At 46.8% G+C, this 19137-nt stretch overlaps 1 protein-coding gene across 7 annotated transcripts in view; it reads right to left on the reverse strand.

The window, feature by feature from the left end:
- Positions 1–17324: 17324 nt before the first annotated feature.
- Positions 17325–19137, reverse strand: part of xylb (xylulokinase homolog (H. influenzae)) — a 237329-nt gene continuing 235516 nt past the window's right edge. For 6 of the 7 annotated variants that reach the window (XM_038798491.1, XM_038798490.1, XM_038798492.1 and 3 more), the window contains one exon: positions 17325–17850. In XM_038798491.1, coding sequence (XP_038654419.1) covers positions 17788–17850 — 63 coding nt within the window. In that variant the 3' untranslated portion in view covers positions 17325–17787. The remainder of the gene's footprint in view (positions 17851–19137) is intronic. The other variant, XR_005460798.1, reaches the window with a different exon arrangement.

Raw genomic sequence — 19137 nt, forward strand, 5'->3', positions numbered from 1 at the left:
TGCCCCTCTACATATCTTTGTATCATCTGCAAACTTAGCAACAATACTCTCGGTCAAACATTATGCCCTTGTTCAAAAACAGTTGGAAGGTTTACCCCAGCAATTATAGATCAGTCAGCTTAACATCAATAGCGGGCAAGCTACTGGAAACAATTATTCAGGATAAAATTAGTAGTCACCTGGAACAATGTGGGTTGATTAGGAAGAGCCAGTATGGATTTCTAATGGGGAAATTGTGTTTAACTAACTTGCTGGAATTTTTTGAGGAGATAACAAAGGGTAATGAGGGTAATGCTGTTGAGGTGGTGTACATGGACTTTCAGAAGGCATTCGATACAGTGCCACACAACAGACTTGTGAGAAAAGTTACAGCTCATGGAATAAAAGGGGTAGTAGCAATATGAATACAAAATTGGCTGAATAATTGGGAGCAGAGAGTAATGGTCGATGGATATTTATCAGGCTGGAGGAAGAAAGTTTATGGTGGAGTTCCCCAGAGGACGATATTGGGACCTTTGCCTTTCCTGATATATATTAGTGATCTAGATCTTGGTGAGCGGCGGACAATTTAAAAGTTTGCGGATGACACAAAACTTGGAAGTATTGCAAATTGTGAAGAGGACAATGTAGATCTTCAAAAGGACATAGGCAAGTATGCGGTGTGGGCAGATAGCTGGCAGGCGGAGTTCAATGTGGAGAAGTGTGACGTGATTCATTTTGAAAGAAAGAGCATGGAGAGACAATACAAAATTAAGGATAAAGTTCTGAAGGGTGTGCAGAAGCAGAGGGACCTGAACGTATATGAATAGATCATTGAGGGTGGTAGAGTAGGTAGAGAGGGCAGTTTATATAGTATATAGTATTCTGGGCTTTATTAATACAGGCATAAAGTACATGAGAAAGGAGGTAATGCTGAATTAGGCAACCGTAGGAAGCCTTACAACACCAGGCTAAAGTCCAACAGGTTTATTTGGAATCACTAGCTTTCGGAGCACAGCTCCTTCATCAGGTGATGAAGTCCATCTGTTGGACTTTAACCTGGTGTTGTAAGACTTCTTATTGTGCCCACCCCAGTCCAACACTGGCATCTCCACATCATAAGAACTTAGGCAAGACACTGGTTAGACCTCGGCTGGAGTATTGTGTACAGTTCTGGGCACCACACTGTAGAAGGATGTGAACACATTGGAGCGAGTGCAGAAGAGGTTCACAAGAATGTTTCCAGGGATGAGAACCTTCAGTTATGAGGACAGGTTGGAGAGGTTGGGACTGTTCCTGATAGGCAGGTTGGTGGCTGTGTATCAGGAAGAAGGCTAAGAGGAGATTTGATAGAGATACTCAAACTCATGAGGGAGCTGGACAGAGTAGACAGGGAGAAACTGTTCCCGCTCGTAAAAGGATCAAGAATGAGATTTAAAGTGGTTTATATAAGAAGTAAATGTGATGTGGGAACAATCTTTTTCACACAGCGAGTGGTTGGTGTCTGGAATGCACGGCCTGGAGGTGTGGTGGAAGCAACTTCAATCGAGGCATTCAAGAGGGCATTAGATGATTATTTGAATGGAATCAATGTGCAGGGGTGCGGGGAAAAGGCAGGGGGAATAGGCACAATGTCATGATGCTCATTTGGAGAACTGGTACAGGCACGATGGGCTGAATGGTCTCCTTCTGCACCTTAACAATTCTGTGATAACTGCAGAGTCAGCCACAATAGTGCTTCCCCTGGAAGAGGAAGAGACAGTTCAGTTTGTAGCCTCTTAATCAGAATGTTGGTGAAACTTGATGAAAGGGTCCAGCAACTGTCAACTCAGCTTTCATCGTTCTTGAGCTGCATCAACCCACAGGGTTCTTTTTTTGTTATTTTTATCCCTCAACGCATTAAGTTAGAAAAAGGGAGTTTACAAAGAAAAATCTTTTTTTTTTAAAGTTTCATTTTAACAATAAGACCAGTGAAAGGATAAGGCCACGTTGCTGTCTGTGGTTTAAGATCCTGCTAAGTCAAACTGTACGGGATGTGAAAGATCGCATAATTTCTTTTCACCCAGAATGTTTGAACCTTTGAAAATGGACAATACCCATTAAGCTGCTTTCTGATAATGGGTCTTCGGACACACCAAAGCACCATCAGAGTTAATTTTGTTCGACATTATTCCTTTTGATGACAGTCTTAGATCTTGCGGGGGGAAAAAAAATCTTTGGCATTTTTCAATTTGTTACTTCAAAAAAATATATTTGAACAGCTTCTCGTCTAAGAGCTCGGGGGCCAGCCGAGGTGGGAATCAAAGGGGCATGGGGGAAGCACAAGGAACCGACATTCCACTTAGCTCTCTGAAATGAAATGAAATGAAAATCACTTATTGTCACGAGTAGGCTTCAATGAGGTTACTGTGAAAAGCCCCTAGTCGCCACATTCCGGCGCCCGTCCGGGGAGGCTGGTACGGGAATTGAACCGTGCTGCTGGCCTGCTTGGTCTGCTTTAAAAGCCAGCGATTTAGCCCAGTGAGCTAAACCAGTTCTCCATGGTATTATGCAAGAAAAAAACCTTGCATTAGTATAGCACCTTGCTCGACTTCAAGACGTTTCACAGCCAATGAAGGAGTTTTGAAGTGTAGCCACTGGTGTAATGTAGGCAGCCAAATTGTGCACAGTAAGATCCCACAAACAGCAACGTGATAATTATTTTCTTTTATTCGTTCATGAGCCAGCATTTATTGCCCATCCCTAATTGCCCTTGAGGGGGGCAGCATCAACCACATTGCTGTGGGTCTGGAGTCACATCTCGGCCAGACCGGATAAGGATGGCAGATTTCATTATTGAACCAGATGGACTTTTACGACGATCGCCAATGGTTTCATGGTCACTTTCAATTCCAGATTTTTATTGAATTCAAATTTCACCACCTGCAGCGCCAGGATTCGAACCAAGGACCCCAAAGCGTTACTCTGGGTTTCTGGCTTACTAGTCCAGTGACAGTGCCACTACGCCACCGTCTCCCCTGGCCAGATCATCTGTCTTGATCACATTGGTTAAGAGATAAATGTTGGACAGAAGATGAGACAAGAGAGGACTAACCTGTTCTTCTTCAAAATAGTACCGTGGGGTCTTTTAAATCTACCTGGGAGCATACAGGGACACTCCACCAGGTCAGCAACCCCATCAGCACAGAGAAAAAATACAGTATAAACTGTACTGAGCATTAGCCCTATTTCACTCAGAGTCCCTTCGAGTCGACTGTCCTCATGTCCAGGTCTGTACTGTCAGATCATTCTTGTGTCTGTGGTGATTGTGAACGCTAGTTTTAAGTTCTTGCTTCTGTACAATTCAGTGGTTTGATTTTGGCGTGGATTGCTGACTTGTCTCTTCGTTCCGTTCTTTTATCCATTCATTCCTTCCTTCCTTCTTTCTTTCCTTCCCTTCATTTTCATTGTTTTCAGACAGGATGTCAAAAAGCAATGATGGGGACCGACCTGGGTGGGGTGGGGGGGCAACTTTTTTTTTAACTTAATTTGAGGAACATCTCAATCTCTTGACTTTAATTTGGGTTCATGAACACTGATTCCCGCTTCCATACGCTGCCGTGACCTGTGCATGTTCACACGCGGGAAAACAAAACATAGACACAAAACCAGTGACCCACCAAACAAAAAATCCCTCGCTCCTTCGACATCTGTTACTGGGAATTGGCTGTCACAAAGGTAATTATTTTTTAATTGCTGTTTTTTCTCCCTGATTTTCCTTTTTTATCCCTGCTAATCTAGTGTGGGCTGCCCAAACATTGGGAAGACCATCTGATTGGAGAAGACTTTGGAGGAAGGGGGGGTGTCAGCTTCCTTCTGCTTGGCTGCTTTAAGCCTCTCAGTTCTAATCACCTGGGCTTACCGATTGGAGGACTTTGCCATTGTGAAGGGGCTTGACAGAGTAGAGCTCAAGGAGATGGGCTGGAATCACCAGTCTCCCAGCCACATGTCTCTCGACAACACACCGCTCACTGGCGATCGGATTCTCTCTTCCTACCGTTGGTCAACGGGATTTCCCATTGTAGCCGCCACACACTGCCGGGGAACCCACATTGAGGGTTCGCCACCAACAGGAAAAGAGAATCTCGATGACTGGAGAGCTCCGGCCGATGTTTCCACTTGCGGGTGAAACGAAACAAAGGACCATAAATATGACAGTCACCAATAACGCCAACGGGGCATTTAAATTCAGGACAAAAATCTTTCCTCTGGAGTAATGGACCTGGTGCCATGAGGGGTGGTTGAGACGGACACATTCAAGTAGAAGCAGGATTGAGCGGGTGGTATGGTAGCACAGTGGTTAGCACTGTTGTCTCACAGCTCTGGGGTCCTGGGTTTGGTTCCCGGTTTGGGTCACTGTCTGTGCAGAGTCTGCACCTTCTCCCCGTGTCTGCGTGGGTTTCCTCCGGGTGCTGCGGTTTCCTCTCACAGTCCAAAGATGTGCAGGTTAGGTGGATTGGGCATGCTAAGTTGCCCCTTAGTATCCAAAGAGGTTAGGTGGGGTTACAGCGATAAGGTGGAGGTGTGCACTTCAGTGGGGTGCTCTTTCGAAGGGCTGGTGCAAACTCGATGGGCCGACTGGCCTCCTTCTGCATTGTAAATTTTATCTATCTGCGAGAAAGGAATAGAAGGATATGATGATGAGGCTGATTGAAGAGAGAAGGGAGAAGGCTCGTGTGGCACATCAATAGAGGGGTGGAGTAGTTGCTCCAAATGCCCTGTTTCTTTGCTGTAAATTCTTTGTAAACTAATGGGAGTCCTTTGATTTCTATCTCTATTGAATCTTGTGTTGGAGAATGGTGAGAGATTCCAAGCTCTCTTGTATTCGGTTGGTGCCTATCCCGTCCCACAAATTGAGATTTAACATTATGGTATCTGCAGCCCTCTTTAAAGATGACACATGCTTCTAAAAGTAACTTCAAGCAACAGTTGCACATGAGTGACTTCAGCCTTTCAAGGATACTTGTCAATCTCAGCTCACTGACCTATAAAAGTGTGCTGACCTTTCAGCTTGTCCACATGGATGGTTAAGGTGGACAATCAGGCCTGAAGTTTAGCGCAGACGGGGGTCTCAGCGAAAATGATGCCAGAGCCCCGATTCTGACCCCAAACATGGCCTCCGCCATTATTACAGGGATAGAGAGCGACAGGTCAAACTTTGCACATCTGTGGTTCACAGAGGTAACTGCACAAGTCGAAGACCTTCCATCTGGTCCGATTTTTGCAAAGAGGGAGTGGGAAATACAACTGTGCACATTAGGCCTTGTACGTGAAGGTTTAAACTTACCAGAGTTCCCTTTTGGATATGGTCCCGGGACAACTTTGGGAGAGAGTAGGTGTCCATTGGGTGGGATCATCACCCTTGGGATTGTTAAAAGTGGACATGAAGGTGAGCACAAAAGTGGAACTTTCAAGGGAACTGTCAAAGGAAGCTCCCAACCTCTCCAGGGCAGGGACTTAAATCTTCTACCCTTTAAATATTCGAAGGAACTGTCTGCAGTGTAAAACAAAAACAGTGCGTGCCATTTTACTCTGGCTTGGTGTAAACCTGAGGACCACCACTGCAGCTTTAGTGCGAAAGGACTGATTTCACAACCATCGTTATTCCAGTGGGGTACTATAATTTGATTGACAGCTCCAAGTGCTTATAAAGTTTTTGAAGTGGAACTAAGAATACAAATTATTGTTCTTATCAGGGATTAAATGTTGTGATTTTTAAAAATCCAGGGGCGGGATTCTCCGACGCCGTGCTGGGTCGAAGAAACGGCAGTGGGGGCGCGAATCACGCTCCGACGCCGGTCCACCGATTCTCCGGCGACAGGAGGATCGTCGCCAATGGCAGTGGCACCGGTCGGGGGCTGCTCAACGCTGCCCCCCCCCCCCCCAGCGATTCTCTTGTTGCACGTTTTACTTGAGTGTATTACGCGTTTATTGGAGTGTATTAACACGCCTCCGTTTAAAGGCCGTGTGCTTAACACTACTACAGCTCTGTGTATGTATTTTCAGCTCGGAGTCGCCAGGTGCCGTATTTAGATACTTCACAAGTATATCAAGGTCAGGTTCAAAGTAATTAAACTATACACCGATTAGTAAGTTCAAACGATTGATATTTATTATACAAATATAATAAATACGCATGCATACGCTAAAGACTAATACTTATTTCTACTATTAAACGACTAAATACTTATCTAAGTAGGAACCAGCAAGGTCAGGGGACAAGGCCTTTGTTCCTTTCTGGACTGCACCTTCTGTTCACTAATAGTCGGATAATGTATAAGCAATGCAGGGTTCACGTAGCGAGCGTCGTTTGGCACTTACTGAACGATGGCTGGTGCTCAACGGCCGGTGATGAAAGACAGGATCTGGAGGCTGGAGTCGGAGTCAAAACAGCAGTCCAAGCCGGAGCACAAAAACAGCAGATCTGGGCCGGAGTCAAAAACAGACAGAACCATGTGCAGGGTCTACCTTTATAGGTCCCCCAATGTCCGTGCCTCTTCGGGGTGGGCCTCTACCTGCCATGTATCGATTGGGTCATTTCCCAATCGATATTTTACAAACCCCCCAATCTGAGGGTCTCTTCTCGATGGGTGGGGCGGTCTCTAGGGTCTTTTGTGATGGATACTTCTGGTGCCGTTTCGTCTGGGCGTCCACTCAAAGTATCCATTCAAACTCAAATGTTTCTATTGTGTGGGCCCAGATCTGGATCGCCTCATTACTATGCAAATCGTTTTGCTATTTACACCTTTGGTTGAGATCTTGCACCTGGCCATAAACTGGTTTCGATACGTGCAGAATGCTAATTAGCCTTTTGCAAACTGCTTGTCCTGGCTAAGACTGTTTTCTCCCTACAGCCTTAGCAGTTCTCCATTTTGGTAGCCCAGTGTCCATCTTAGGTGGCTACACTGCGCTCAACGGGCTGATTGCCCGAGTTCAGCCGATTCCCGCCGGCGTTGTTCGCGTGTGGTCCTACCTGGCGGGACCTCTCTGTTCATGCTGCGGGCGCCGTCCTGATGTGGGGAGGGGGTTCCGACTCTGGGGGGGGGGGGGGGCTCCACGGTGGCCAGGCCCGCGATCGGGGCCAACCAATCGGCCGGCGGGCTAATCCCAGGGGGAGCCTAAGTTCTTCCGCGCCGGGCCCGGCATGTTGCCCAGGGGCCAGCATGGAGAAGGCAACACACGTGCATGCACGGACTTGCGCCATCCGTGGCGCGCATGCCTAGAACCGCGCTGGTGCCCATATTGGCAGCTGAAGCTACATAAAGCGCTCCAGTGCTGGCCCACTGTGTGCCGCAGGATAGCTGCTCCTAGCGGCCAGATGACGTTGTCGTAAAACGCTCCAGCGTTTACAACGGCGTCAACACTCTGCCGCTAGATCAGAGAATCCCGTCCAGTGGGTGTTTTTAAAATAGTGAATTCACCAGAATAAATTTCTGAACCTTATTTAACCTCAGCATGGGTCCTGCAGTCTGCCCGTGGTGAATGTTGTGTCAGTTCGCATGGAGGGAGAGAAAAAGATGCTGGGTGGAGGGGCATGGGTTGGCATGGACATACAAACACATGAACACACAAAATAGGAGCAGAAGTAGGCCATTCAGCCCCTTGAGCTTCTTCCATCGTTCAATAAGATTGTGGCTGATTGTGTTTCTAATCTCACATTCCCATGTAGCCCTAACAAACTTTGATTCCATTGCCTAACAATTTCTCTACCTCCACCTTAACGATATTGAACGACCCCGTCTCCATTGACTTCTGAGGCAGAGTCTCAAAGTCACACAACACTCTGAGAGAAAAGATTTCCCCTCACTCTGCCCGAAAAGGCTGACGCCTAAATTTGAAACAATGCCCCATAATTCTGGACTCACCCTCAAGAGGAAACATCCTTCCCACGTCCACCTTCAGGATCTTATATGCTTCAATCAAGTCACCCCTCAGTCATCTAAACGCCTGTTGAAACAAGCCCAGTCTGTCCAACCTTTCCCCATAAGTCAAACTGCTCATTCCAGGTATCAATCCAGTCAACCTTCTCTGAACCGCCTCCAACACATTTACAACCTTCCTTAAATAAGGAGACCAAACCTGCACACAGTATTCCAGATGTGGTCCCACTAATGCCCTGCATAAATGAAGACTAATATCCTGAGAAACACGCCTGTAAAGTATAAGGCTAAGTCCACTCTGGTCATTCCTGCAGATTAGCTGAAAGGTCACATCCATTTCACAGTCAGTGGGATGTACTGTACAAGGAGTTCTGGAAGGATTGAGCCATTATTGAGCCACAGTAGCTTTATGTTACTTTGACAAGTATGCATCGGCTTTCTCGAAGGACACAGCGTCTTTATTTTTAAATGAATATAAATTTAAATACTGTGGCAGCGAGAACCAGTCAAAGGCTAGGAATCCTGTGATGAGTAACTCACATCCTGCCCCCCCCCCCCCCCCCCCCAAAGCCTGTCCACAAGACACAGGCCAGGAGTGTAATGGAATACTCCCCACTTCCCTGGATGAGTGCAGCTCCAGCAACACTTGAGAAGTTTGCTACCATCCAGGGCAAAGCAGCCTTCCTGATCAGCACCCCATCCACATTCACTCCCTCATTCCAAACCCGTGACCAAGGACAAGGGCAGCAGACACACTACCTGCAAGGTCCCCTTCATTTCACACAACATTCTAACTTGGAACCTGTCATAATATACACCAGTATATCATGGTGCAGACACACACTGATGGACACACACCGGGATCAATCAACATGTACAAACACCGCAGCCAATCACCAGTTAGAATACACACACTATAAAGGCAGAGGGCACCACGGTTCCCGCTCATTCTGGGTGCTGCCTCTCAGTGGAACAAGAACTCATCCAGCCCAGCATAGACTCACACCACGTGCTGAGAGAATCAACTGGTTCGGACAAGGCTTAGGTCTCTAGTTTAAGTTAGCATCATTTAGACCCACAGTCATCGTGTGTTAGTTAGTTAGAAGTAGTTAATAAAATTGAGTTGAACCTTCCTCAGTGTTGGTAGTGTCTGTTCATCTCTCAAGTCTACACCAGCCAACACTTCAGAACGCTATCACTGTCCCTTCACATTTGTGGAATCCACATCCTGGAACTCCCTCCCCGCCAGTGGGTGTACCTGCATCAGGCAGACAGGTGCCTTTCAGGAAGGTGGCTCACCACCAACTTGGTGAAAGCACAAATCAGCTACTAGAATTTTAGATGTACGTAAGGCCGACTTTAATCAGATGAGACGGAGACTGGAGACTGGCACAGTACACTGGGAAGGTCTGCTGATGGGTAAAACAACCGAAGCACAGGGGAATGTTGAAATTTAACGCAGTACACAACCTGTTTATACCCCTGAGAGGGGAGAGCTCCACTTCACAGAAAAAACAGCCGTGGACAACTAACGAGACAAGTGACAGCGTAAAACTAAAAGGCTTAGAAAAATGCAAAAAACAGCACAGCACAGATCCTGTCGAATAGAATAGATACAAAGACCAGCAAAGGGACACAAACCATCGTATAAGAGCTACGAAAAGAGATTGTAAAAGGAAATTTGCCAGGGACATCAAAATTAATAACAAGAAATTTTATAGTTATATAAAGGGAAAATGGGTGGTCAGGAGCACTGTTTGCCCGCTATAATCTAAGTGGAGAAATGGCAGGCATGTTGAATAATTAATTTGCCTCAATATTTACAGTAGAAAAGGAGGACAGCACGTTGGAAGACCCCAGGACATAAATAGTGGATTGGGGACAAGAACTAAATAAAATTAACGTAGGTAAAACATCCATGATGAGGAAATTAATGAAACTGAGTGACAAATCCTCAGGACCTGATGTTAAAGGGAGTAGAGGAACACATTGTAAATGCCCTAACTATAATTTTTCAGAGTTCTCTAGATTCAGAAGTTGTCCCTTCGCTTTTTAAGAAGGGTGAAAGGGGGAAAGTAGGGAGTTAACAGACCAGTTAGCCCAACCGGAAATTGTTGCAATCTATAATCAGGGATAGGGTAACTTGGAAATTTTCTTCTTTTTTAAAAATATTTTTATTAAGGTATTTGAAATTTTTTATAAAAATAACATAGACGATGACATCAACATGGTATAATAAACATTCCCCACCCCCCATCTCAATCTTCCCACACCCCAACCATAAAACAACAATCCGCACCCCTCCCCCCCGTTTGGAATACTGCGTCTGCTGACATTTTAATTTTCCCCAAGAAAGTTGACGAGCGGCTGCCAACTCCGGACGAACCCTAACACTGACCCTCTTAAGGCAAACTTTATTTTCTCGAGACTGAGAAACGCAGCTATGTCACTAACACAGGTCCCTACACTCGAGGGGTTTCGAGTCCCTCCACCTTAACAAGATCCATCTCCAAGCTACCAGGGAGGCAAAGGCCAAGACGTCAGCCTCTTTTGCCCCCTGAACTCCCGGCTCTCCCGACACTCCAAAAGATCGCTATCTCCGGACTCGGCAAACTTGGAAATTTTCAGTTAATCAGGGAGTCAGTATGGATTCATGACAGGTAGGTCATATCTGACAAACCTCAGTGAACGTTTTGAAGAGGTGACTAAGGTAGTGAACAGGGAAATATCTATGGACAGATATATAGTTATATGGACTTCCAGAAGGCATTTGATAAAGTCCCACTTAAGAGACTGTTAACGAAGGTAGAAGCCCACAGAATTAAGAGCAAATTACTGACATGGCTGGGAAATTGGCTGAGTGGCAGGTGACATAAATTGGCAGGAGGGATCTGTGTTAGGGCCTCAATCGTTCACATTATTCATAAATGACTTGGATAATGCCATAAAAAGTCATATATCCATCCACATTTTCTGATGACACAAAATTGGGTGGCATTGTAGATAGTGTAAAAAAAATTTTAACTTTTTATTAGGGTTTTCCTTTCTATTCAAAGCAAAGATGAACGTGAACATACACAAAAACTATATAGATCTCTCTCCACATCAGTTACAATTTATATTTCTCAGCAAGTGCCTAGTTTCAATTAGGCCTCCTGTTCCCAACACCCCTTTCCTCACGATCCCCCTCCCGTTCTTGTTATCTGGCGTGCCTTCTTTGTGCGTTGGATCTTCCAAGCTGGAGCTGTTGGGGTGGCGTGGTGCTACCTGTACTGTTTTGTGGTAGGTATGGTTGTGCCTCTTTGTTCCATCCCTCCCTCCTCCCCCTCCCACTCCCCCCCCCCCCACCCATTTTGTTTGTGTCTGTGGTTGTTCTGTGGATCCCCCCTCTCTCTGGCTTATTGGATGTTGGCTACAAACAGGTCTTGGAACAGATTGGTGAATTGATCCCACGTTTTGTGGAAACCCTCTTCCGACCCCAAATGGTGAATTTGATTTTCTCTGCAGCTGATCACCAGCCGGGCAGGATTCTCCAGCAGCGATTAGGGAGGTAAAGGCAAGGGCATCGGCCTTCCTCCCCATAATGAGTTTTGACTGCTCTGATACCCCGAAGACTACCACTCTTGGGCACGGCTCCACCCTTACCCCCACCACCTTGGACATTACCTCGAAGAAGGCTGTCCAGAACCTAACAAGTCTGGGGCATGACCAGAACATGTGAGCATGGTTTGCCCATGTGCCCTTGTTATGGGCCAGGGTTTAGAAAACTCCAAAGTACACAATGGAGTTCACCTGACCTACAACTGTTTACTGAATTTGGCTAGAAGCAGGAAAGCCTGCTTTTCAGGTGTTATTCAACAGAGTTCTTTGGCACTTTTAATCAAAAAACAAGCTTTATTCTACAAATTTAGTTAGCATTTGTATAAACACACAGTAAGAATTTTTATCAACTACAAACATAAAGACTCCACACAGCTTCAGTAATCTATGTATAACCCTTAATGAATTCCCCCTTAACTGTTCCAACTCAATAACAAAATCCAAGTAAAACCAGAAACCCCTTTTCAAAGGTGTGGCCCAGCGCACGTCATTCTTACTGGTATAAGGCATGTTATTGATACTCTGTTCCCCTTCTCAAACAGCAGGTTTAAACTTCTTCCAGAAAGCAATTATCGCTTTTAAGTTATCAAGCAGTCTGGAAACAGCTTTTAAAATGAAGATAGAGAGACGCTTCTTTCATCCTGTGCAGTTCAAAACCAGTCCAAACTCAAAGCAAAAGTAAAAACTCACAGAGCCACAGCCCAGCTCCACCCACACAATGACATCACTGAAGCCATGTGATAAAAAAAGATTTCTTAAAGAGACACTGCCATGACAGTCCTCCACCTCCGGGAAGAACCTACTCATTCGGGTTCTGGTTAAATGTTCTCTGTGTACCACTTTTAACTGCATTAGGCTTAACCTCGTGAAAGTGAAGGTGGCGTTGGCCCTGTGCAGTGCTTCACTCCAGAGTCGCCAACCCCCTTGCTCTCGTTCTGTAGCAGGAATGGTAGGTCTGTCCCACCCATCCCTTTCTTACCCACAATATGCAACGGTCCACAGGAAGTGGTGTGGTAAGTGATGATGGGCATTCCGCTGGCTTATGCACAAACCAGTAGCTCCTAGAAATGGGTACACTCGTACCTACATTCCTTTAGAGTACAGCATGACTAGGAGAATGAGCAGAGGCCATGCAGTGTAGGACATGTTGTCAGGAGAGGGAGGGAAAGGGGGACAAAGAGAGGGAGGAGACTAGCTAGACAGCCCATTTTTTTCCAGCCTGTCCCTGAAGAACTAATTCGAGTGCAGCACCAGGTCCCACATTTACCAACAGTCTCACACCTTAGCTTCCCTCTGACACTGACCATCACAACAATGCAAAAAAAATAGCCCAACTGGAAATATACATTGCAAATGAGTGTGTATCTGGAGAAGGCCCCTTCTCCCTATGGATGGAGGATAAACGCTCCATCTTTCCCACCAAGATCTTCAGCGGAACACCTGAACACCTTGGAGCCTGCTGTCTCCCACATTGTGCCACGCTGTTTCCCAGCACTGCGACCAGTCGTAAAACAGGCTCCTTGTTGATGCATGCAGCTAATAACCAGTGCCGTCAGTGTGTCCATACGTAGTTGGCGTGCTGTCTGAATTTCAATCAACGGGTGCAAGTTAATCCTTCATCACCATTCCCGTATCCGCTTTCAGCAGCTATCCAATTTACGCACGCCAATCTTAGATATTTCTAAAAAAGTTTGGATTATAAATTCACATATGTACAGAATGGTTACAGCGCAGAAGGAGGCCATTCAGCCCATCACGTCTCTGCACCGGCTATCTGAGTGTCATTCTCCTCTGAACAAAACAATGACACCCAATGTGGGTGAATAGTTCACTGTACCCTCTTCTAGTCAGAAAGAAGCTCATTTCTGCTTCTACACCGGATACATTACAACTTTCTCTAATCCATTCAAGGCTGGAATACTGCTCCCAACGATAACAAAATTCCCCAAATACTTCCCTCACATTCCTGACGGGATCACTTTTCACGTGACAAGCTTTTCCAAGATTGAAGCAGGAGTTTACCATCTTCTATTTCGTATCCATTGGCAATCCATTTTCCATTTCCTCCTCCTTGCATCAGCGCTGTGTTAAACTGGAGAGGCACCAAAGTCTCTCCTACTGAATCTCAACCGCGAACGTTGATCATTTTTCTGACAACCCGTCATGGCCTATTCTTGCTGCTACTCTTATGTTCTTGAAAGGCAAGCGCCTGGTTGCACTAGGTTTCTGCTTTTCCCGGGATTTTTGCTGGAGCCTCGGTCTTCTCATTATAATGTAATTATCATGGCGGAGGGGTGTGAGTGTCGGAGGGAAATGGGAGGTATCTGGAGCCAGGAGTGGTGATGTTTAATATCTGGATTTGCCACCGGGCTGGCTCAGGTGGGACCCACGGTATTGCACTTGGCATTCTAGCCTCTGCAGAAAACAGATTTCCAAAATAGGAAAAGTGGGCCCCACTAAGGGATCCAGGACCTGGCCCAAGCCTCCAAACTGAGATTACCTTGAAACTAAAATGTTTTTGGTTGCTCATGATCCCTGAGAGCCCATGGCCAAAGTTGGGGCGGATCCAGGCAACCACTTGCTCGTGGTGGGCAAGCCCTGCTTGTCAGTGTGCATGGGTCGTGGAGAGTTTATGTTCACATCACTGCGCCCAATGCACTTTCACAATTGCAATGCAAGGGACAGTATTATTGTGGCCCTCGAGTAAACTCTGCTCTGAACAGACGGGGTTTTCCTCCAGCTCCGTGGCAGGTTTTGCCGCGGCGGGCAGAGGACAGCTCACCAGTGACCGCCGGTGGCATTTTCTGGTACCAGTGTTGTGAATGCACCCCTTTCCGCTGGGAATACCACTGCGGGGATGCGCCGTCGGTGGGACAGTAAGATCTTGCCGGCATGAATAGCCAGAAAATCCCAACCCAGTAGTTTCCCTGGTCCAACCTTTAATGGGATTCACTAAAGATTCCTGTGTCACAATCCATCCCTTCGAGGGTGGGGGGTGCGGGAGAGGGAGGGAGTGTGTCCAAGCTACATTCCAGGCATGGGATACCCAAGATGAACCCCCCCAACCTCCCAACACACTTCAAAGCACCTGGTAAGCCTTTGAAAATAATAATAATCTTTATTGTCACAATTAGGCTTACATTACATAGAATTTACAGTGCAGAAGGAGGCCATTTAGCCCATCTAGTCTGTGCCAGCCTTTGGAAAGAGCACCGCACTCAAGCCCCCACGTGCTCCACCCCATTCCCTTAACCCAGTAACCCCAATTAACCTTTTTTGGACACTAAGGGCAATTTGGCATGGCCAATCCACCTAACCCGCACATCTTTGGACTGTGGGAGGAAACCGGAGCACCCGGATGAAACCCACGCAGACACGGGGAGAACGTGTAGATTCCGCACAGACAGTGGCCCAGCGGGGAATCGAACCTGGGGCCCTGGAGCTGTGAAACAACTGTGCTAACCACTGTGCTACTGTGTTGCCCCTGCAATGAAGTTACTGTAAAAAGCGTGTAGTCGCCACACTCCGGCACCTGTTCGGGTACACTGAGGGAGAATTCAGAATGTCCAAATTACCTAACAGCACGTCTTTCAGGACTTCTGGGAGGAAACCGGAGCCCCCGGAGGAAACCCATGCAGGCACGGGGAGAACGTTCAGACTCCACACAGACAGTGACCCCTCGGGAATCGAACCTGTGACCCTGGAGCTGTGAAGCAGCAGTGCTAAACAGTGCTACCGTGTCGCCCCTGAGTCAATGGGCTTCTCTGGGATGTGGGAAAGCTCCGCACCCATAAATCCAGAAAAAAAGTCAAGGATATTTGAGCCACAACTTAGCTTTCCGCAATTTCACAGCAGTCTGATAGAGGGTCTGCAAATCTTTGGCTCCACAGTCAGTTGTGATTAAGCAGGTTTCATGGCTTGTAAAAAATAATTCATCTAACATCTCCCTTCATTATTGCGGTAATAATCCTGATGCCTAGTTAATTTGGTACCAATTCAAATTTCAATTAGCACGCCCAAGTGTGTGGGTGTGATTTCAAAGCTGAAATGATGGGTAGCATGGAACAAAACACTGATTCACTAAATTACACAGAATGAACAGTACAGAAGCAGGTCATTCAGACGAATACACACAATGAATTATTCCTGACCCAAACCTGTGTGTTAATTAGTTACGTCAATCTTAGCTATATGTAACAGTTGGATTTCTTTACTGTTTCATGTAAAATCATAAAACCTTTTATTCTACACTTGAGACAGGAAAATATGAGAAATCACCCAGACATTGCAGGAAAAAATATACTATTCACAGAAAATTACTTTATGATTTGAATATGCTGATGTTGGATTGTCTATAATGAAAGAGTGCCCTGTCAATCAATTCATTATATCTAAGTAACTTAGACTTGGGTGTAGAGTAATATCTGTAGAATCCCTACAGAATCCCTACTTCCCTATCTGTAGAATACCTGTGTGGAGTCTGCACGTTCTCCCTGTGTCTGCGTGGGTTTCCTCTGGGTGCTCCGGTTTCCTCCCGCAAGTCCCGAAAGATGAGCTGTTAGGTAATTTGGACATTCTGAATTCTCCCTCCGTGTACCCGAACAGGAGCCGGAGTGTGGCAACTAGTGGCTTTTCACAGTAACTTCATTGCAGTGTTAATGTAAGCCTACTTGTGACAATAAAGATTATTATTATTTGTGAATGGTCCTAAAGGGAGATTGGGAAGTTTCAACAGTGACTACTCGTCAGAAGTACTTAATTGGCTGTGATGTCCTGAAGTTGAGTTATATTTAGTATTATAGAATCATAGAATTTACAGTGCAGAAGGAGGCCATTCAGCCCATCGAGTCTGCACCGACCCTCCGAAGGAGCACCCTACTTGGGCCCAGTCCCCCGCCCTATCACCGTAACCCTGCACATTGACCATGGTCAATCCACCTAATCTTTGGACTGTGGGGGGAAACCGGAGCACCCAGAGGAAACACACACAGCCACAGGGAGGATGTGCCAACTCCACATAGACAGTGACCCAAAGCCAGAATCGAACCCAGGGGGTCCCTGGCGCATTAAGCTGCAGTGCTAACCACTGTGCCACCGTGCTTTGAAGTTTGATCTTTAAGTTTGCAGATGACTCAAGACTTGACAATGCAGCAAATAGTGAGCTGTATAGCAGCAGACCTCAGGGAGACGTACACAGGCTGGTGAAATGGACAGATGCAAGGCAAATAATGGCAAAATACTGCAGATGCAGGAAATCTGAAACAAAAACAGGAAGTGCTGGATAAACTCAGCAGGCCGGGCAGTATCTGTGGAGAGAGAAAGGGTTAGCGGGTGGAATTTTCCCATAATTTGTCAGCGTCAGGCTCTGACTGAAAATGGGCGGGTATCTTTCCAGATGCTCTGCTGTGTTTTCAGGTCAGACCATGAGGCACTCTGAGGAAAGCTAAATCAGAGGGTGTGATTTACGCTATCATTCCGGTGGGGTAGGGCCTGGTACCCGCCCCTAATTGGCCAGTATCGATCAGAGTGATTGAGACTCTATCGATCCATTGGACCCTGAGTAAACCCCGCCCAAAAAGGCACGAAAGAGAAGAAGGATAAGAAGCCCTGCGCACTAGGGATCGGTCTCTTTTGGGATCGGCCTGTGCCCACACCAATTGCAGGATAACGAAGCCAAGTTCAAGACCACGATCGCTACCTGAGAGAGAGAAACAAGCCGCAGCCGAGACGAACCTGACGATTTCGAGCCGACACACGTGGGGATTCAGATAAAGGCCTTATCTACCTGTACAGAGCCGGTCACCCAGAAGTTAAGTAAAGGTAATCTTAGTGGATGGATGTAGTTTAATACGTAGCCGCGTGTATCATTGCACAGAGAGATAAGTCTTGTGTTCAATAATAAACTGTCCTTTGAACTAACATCCTGGTTGTGTGGTCATTTGGTCAATACAAGAAACATACACGCAGCTTGTGGTTTGATAATAAAATGGCAACATGGGAAGGAAACCGGCCATCCTTACCCTGGTCTGGCCTACACGTGACGCCAGACCCACAGCAATGTGGTTGACTCTCAGCTACCCTCTGAAATGGTCCAGCAAACCCACTCAGTTAAAGAGCAATTAGGGATGGGCTACAAATGCGAGCCCAGCAAGCGACACATCCCATGATAGAATAAAGAAAATAAAAACTGTGAGGTGGTCTAAATTGAACAACTCTTTCAAAGAGTTAGCACAAGCGTGACAGGATGAATGGCCTCTTTCTAGGATTCCCGCAGATTGTTCTTCGTTATTCAGCAATTGTTCCGCACCAACTTTTCCAGTTCCATGTATCGTGCCAGCATTGGTCCATATACCTGGAAGAAAAAGAATTGAAGCCAAAAAAAAAGAACTGTGAATGATCCTGCACATTTTCCACATTGCTTAGCCCTGTCCATAGTAACATACAAATTCACACCAGAATTCAATCAAAGCACGATAGTGGCTGTATTGGTTTGGTACTTTGGGGACGGTTCTCCGAGCCCCGCTCTGGGCCGGAGAATCGCCGCAACCACGCCACGATGCCCCGACGCCGGCACGCGATTCTCCAAGGTACGGAGAATCGGTGCCATTTGCGCCGGCGCGTTTGGTGCGGCGCTGGCCGCGGGCCGCTGGAATCGGTGCAACCGCCTATTCTCCGGCCCAAATGGGACGAGCAGCCGCGCCGATACGAAAGAGTCCCGCCGGCGCGGTTCACCCCCGGTTGCTGCCGGTGGGAACTATGCGTGAACGGTCAGGGGGGGCGTCCGATGGGTTCTGGCCCACGATCCGGCCTCTCCCCCCACAGGCCTACTTTATGGCGCGGCCGGTCCCTGAACACCGACGCCATGTTGGTCGGGGCCAGCGCGCTAAAGAAGTCCCCCACGCATACGCAGGTTGGCGCGGCCCAACTGTGCATGCGCGGGTTGGCGTCGTGCCCATTTGGTGCCGCGAAAGGAGGCTGGAGCGGCATGAACCGCTCCAGTGCCATGCTGGCCCCCTGTGGAGGCCAGAAACGGTCGTACCCGGGCCCGGTTCGCGCCATCGTGAAACGCGACGGCGTTCACAACGGCGTGAACACTTGGGCTCCATATTGGAGAATCGCCCCCCAGATGTCATACTCTTCACCTTATAAAGTCCAAGTTCATTCAAGAGTGGAATATTGTCAGTGCTTCATACTGCCTGTGCTGACTGCAAAGTCTCCTACTCATCGTAATTGACTAATCCTTTCCCAAAATCTCCTTACCCTGCGAATACAACCTACAGAAATTATAAATACAGGCTCAGCATCACCATGACTGCTGAATTCATCTAATCCCCCCTCCTACTATTCTCAACACTGCCAATGCCCACTAAATGGGTCTTGCTCTTTGAATAACTTTCCCAATTGAAAATATAGAAACAAAGAATTGCATACATACAACTTGTTCTGTGGGAATGTATTGCTGGTTAAGGGTCTGGTATATTTGGGTGGGTTCATCGGCATACTTGGCATATCTTAGCGAGTGTGGGTCAACATTTCACAGGTACTGTAATAACTGTGCCGAGGAAATCGCAGAAGGTGCCTGCTCTGGTGAGCAATTCAGCAGGTGTGACTTTCATTCTTGATTATGGAGTAAAAATGG

The sequence above is a fragment of the Scyliorhinus canicula genome, chromosome 5 (assembly GCF_902713615.1).
Source record: "Scyliorhinus canicula chromosome 5, sScyCan1.1, whole genome shotgun sequence".
Lineage (NCBI taxonomy): Eukaryota > Metazoa > Chordata > Chondrichthyes > Carcharhiniformes > Scyliorhinidae > Scyliorhinus > Scyliorhinus canicula.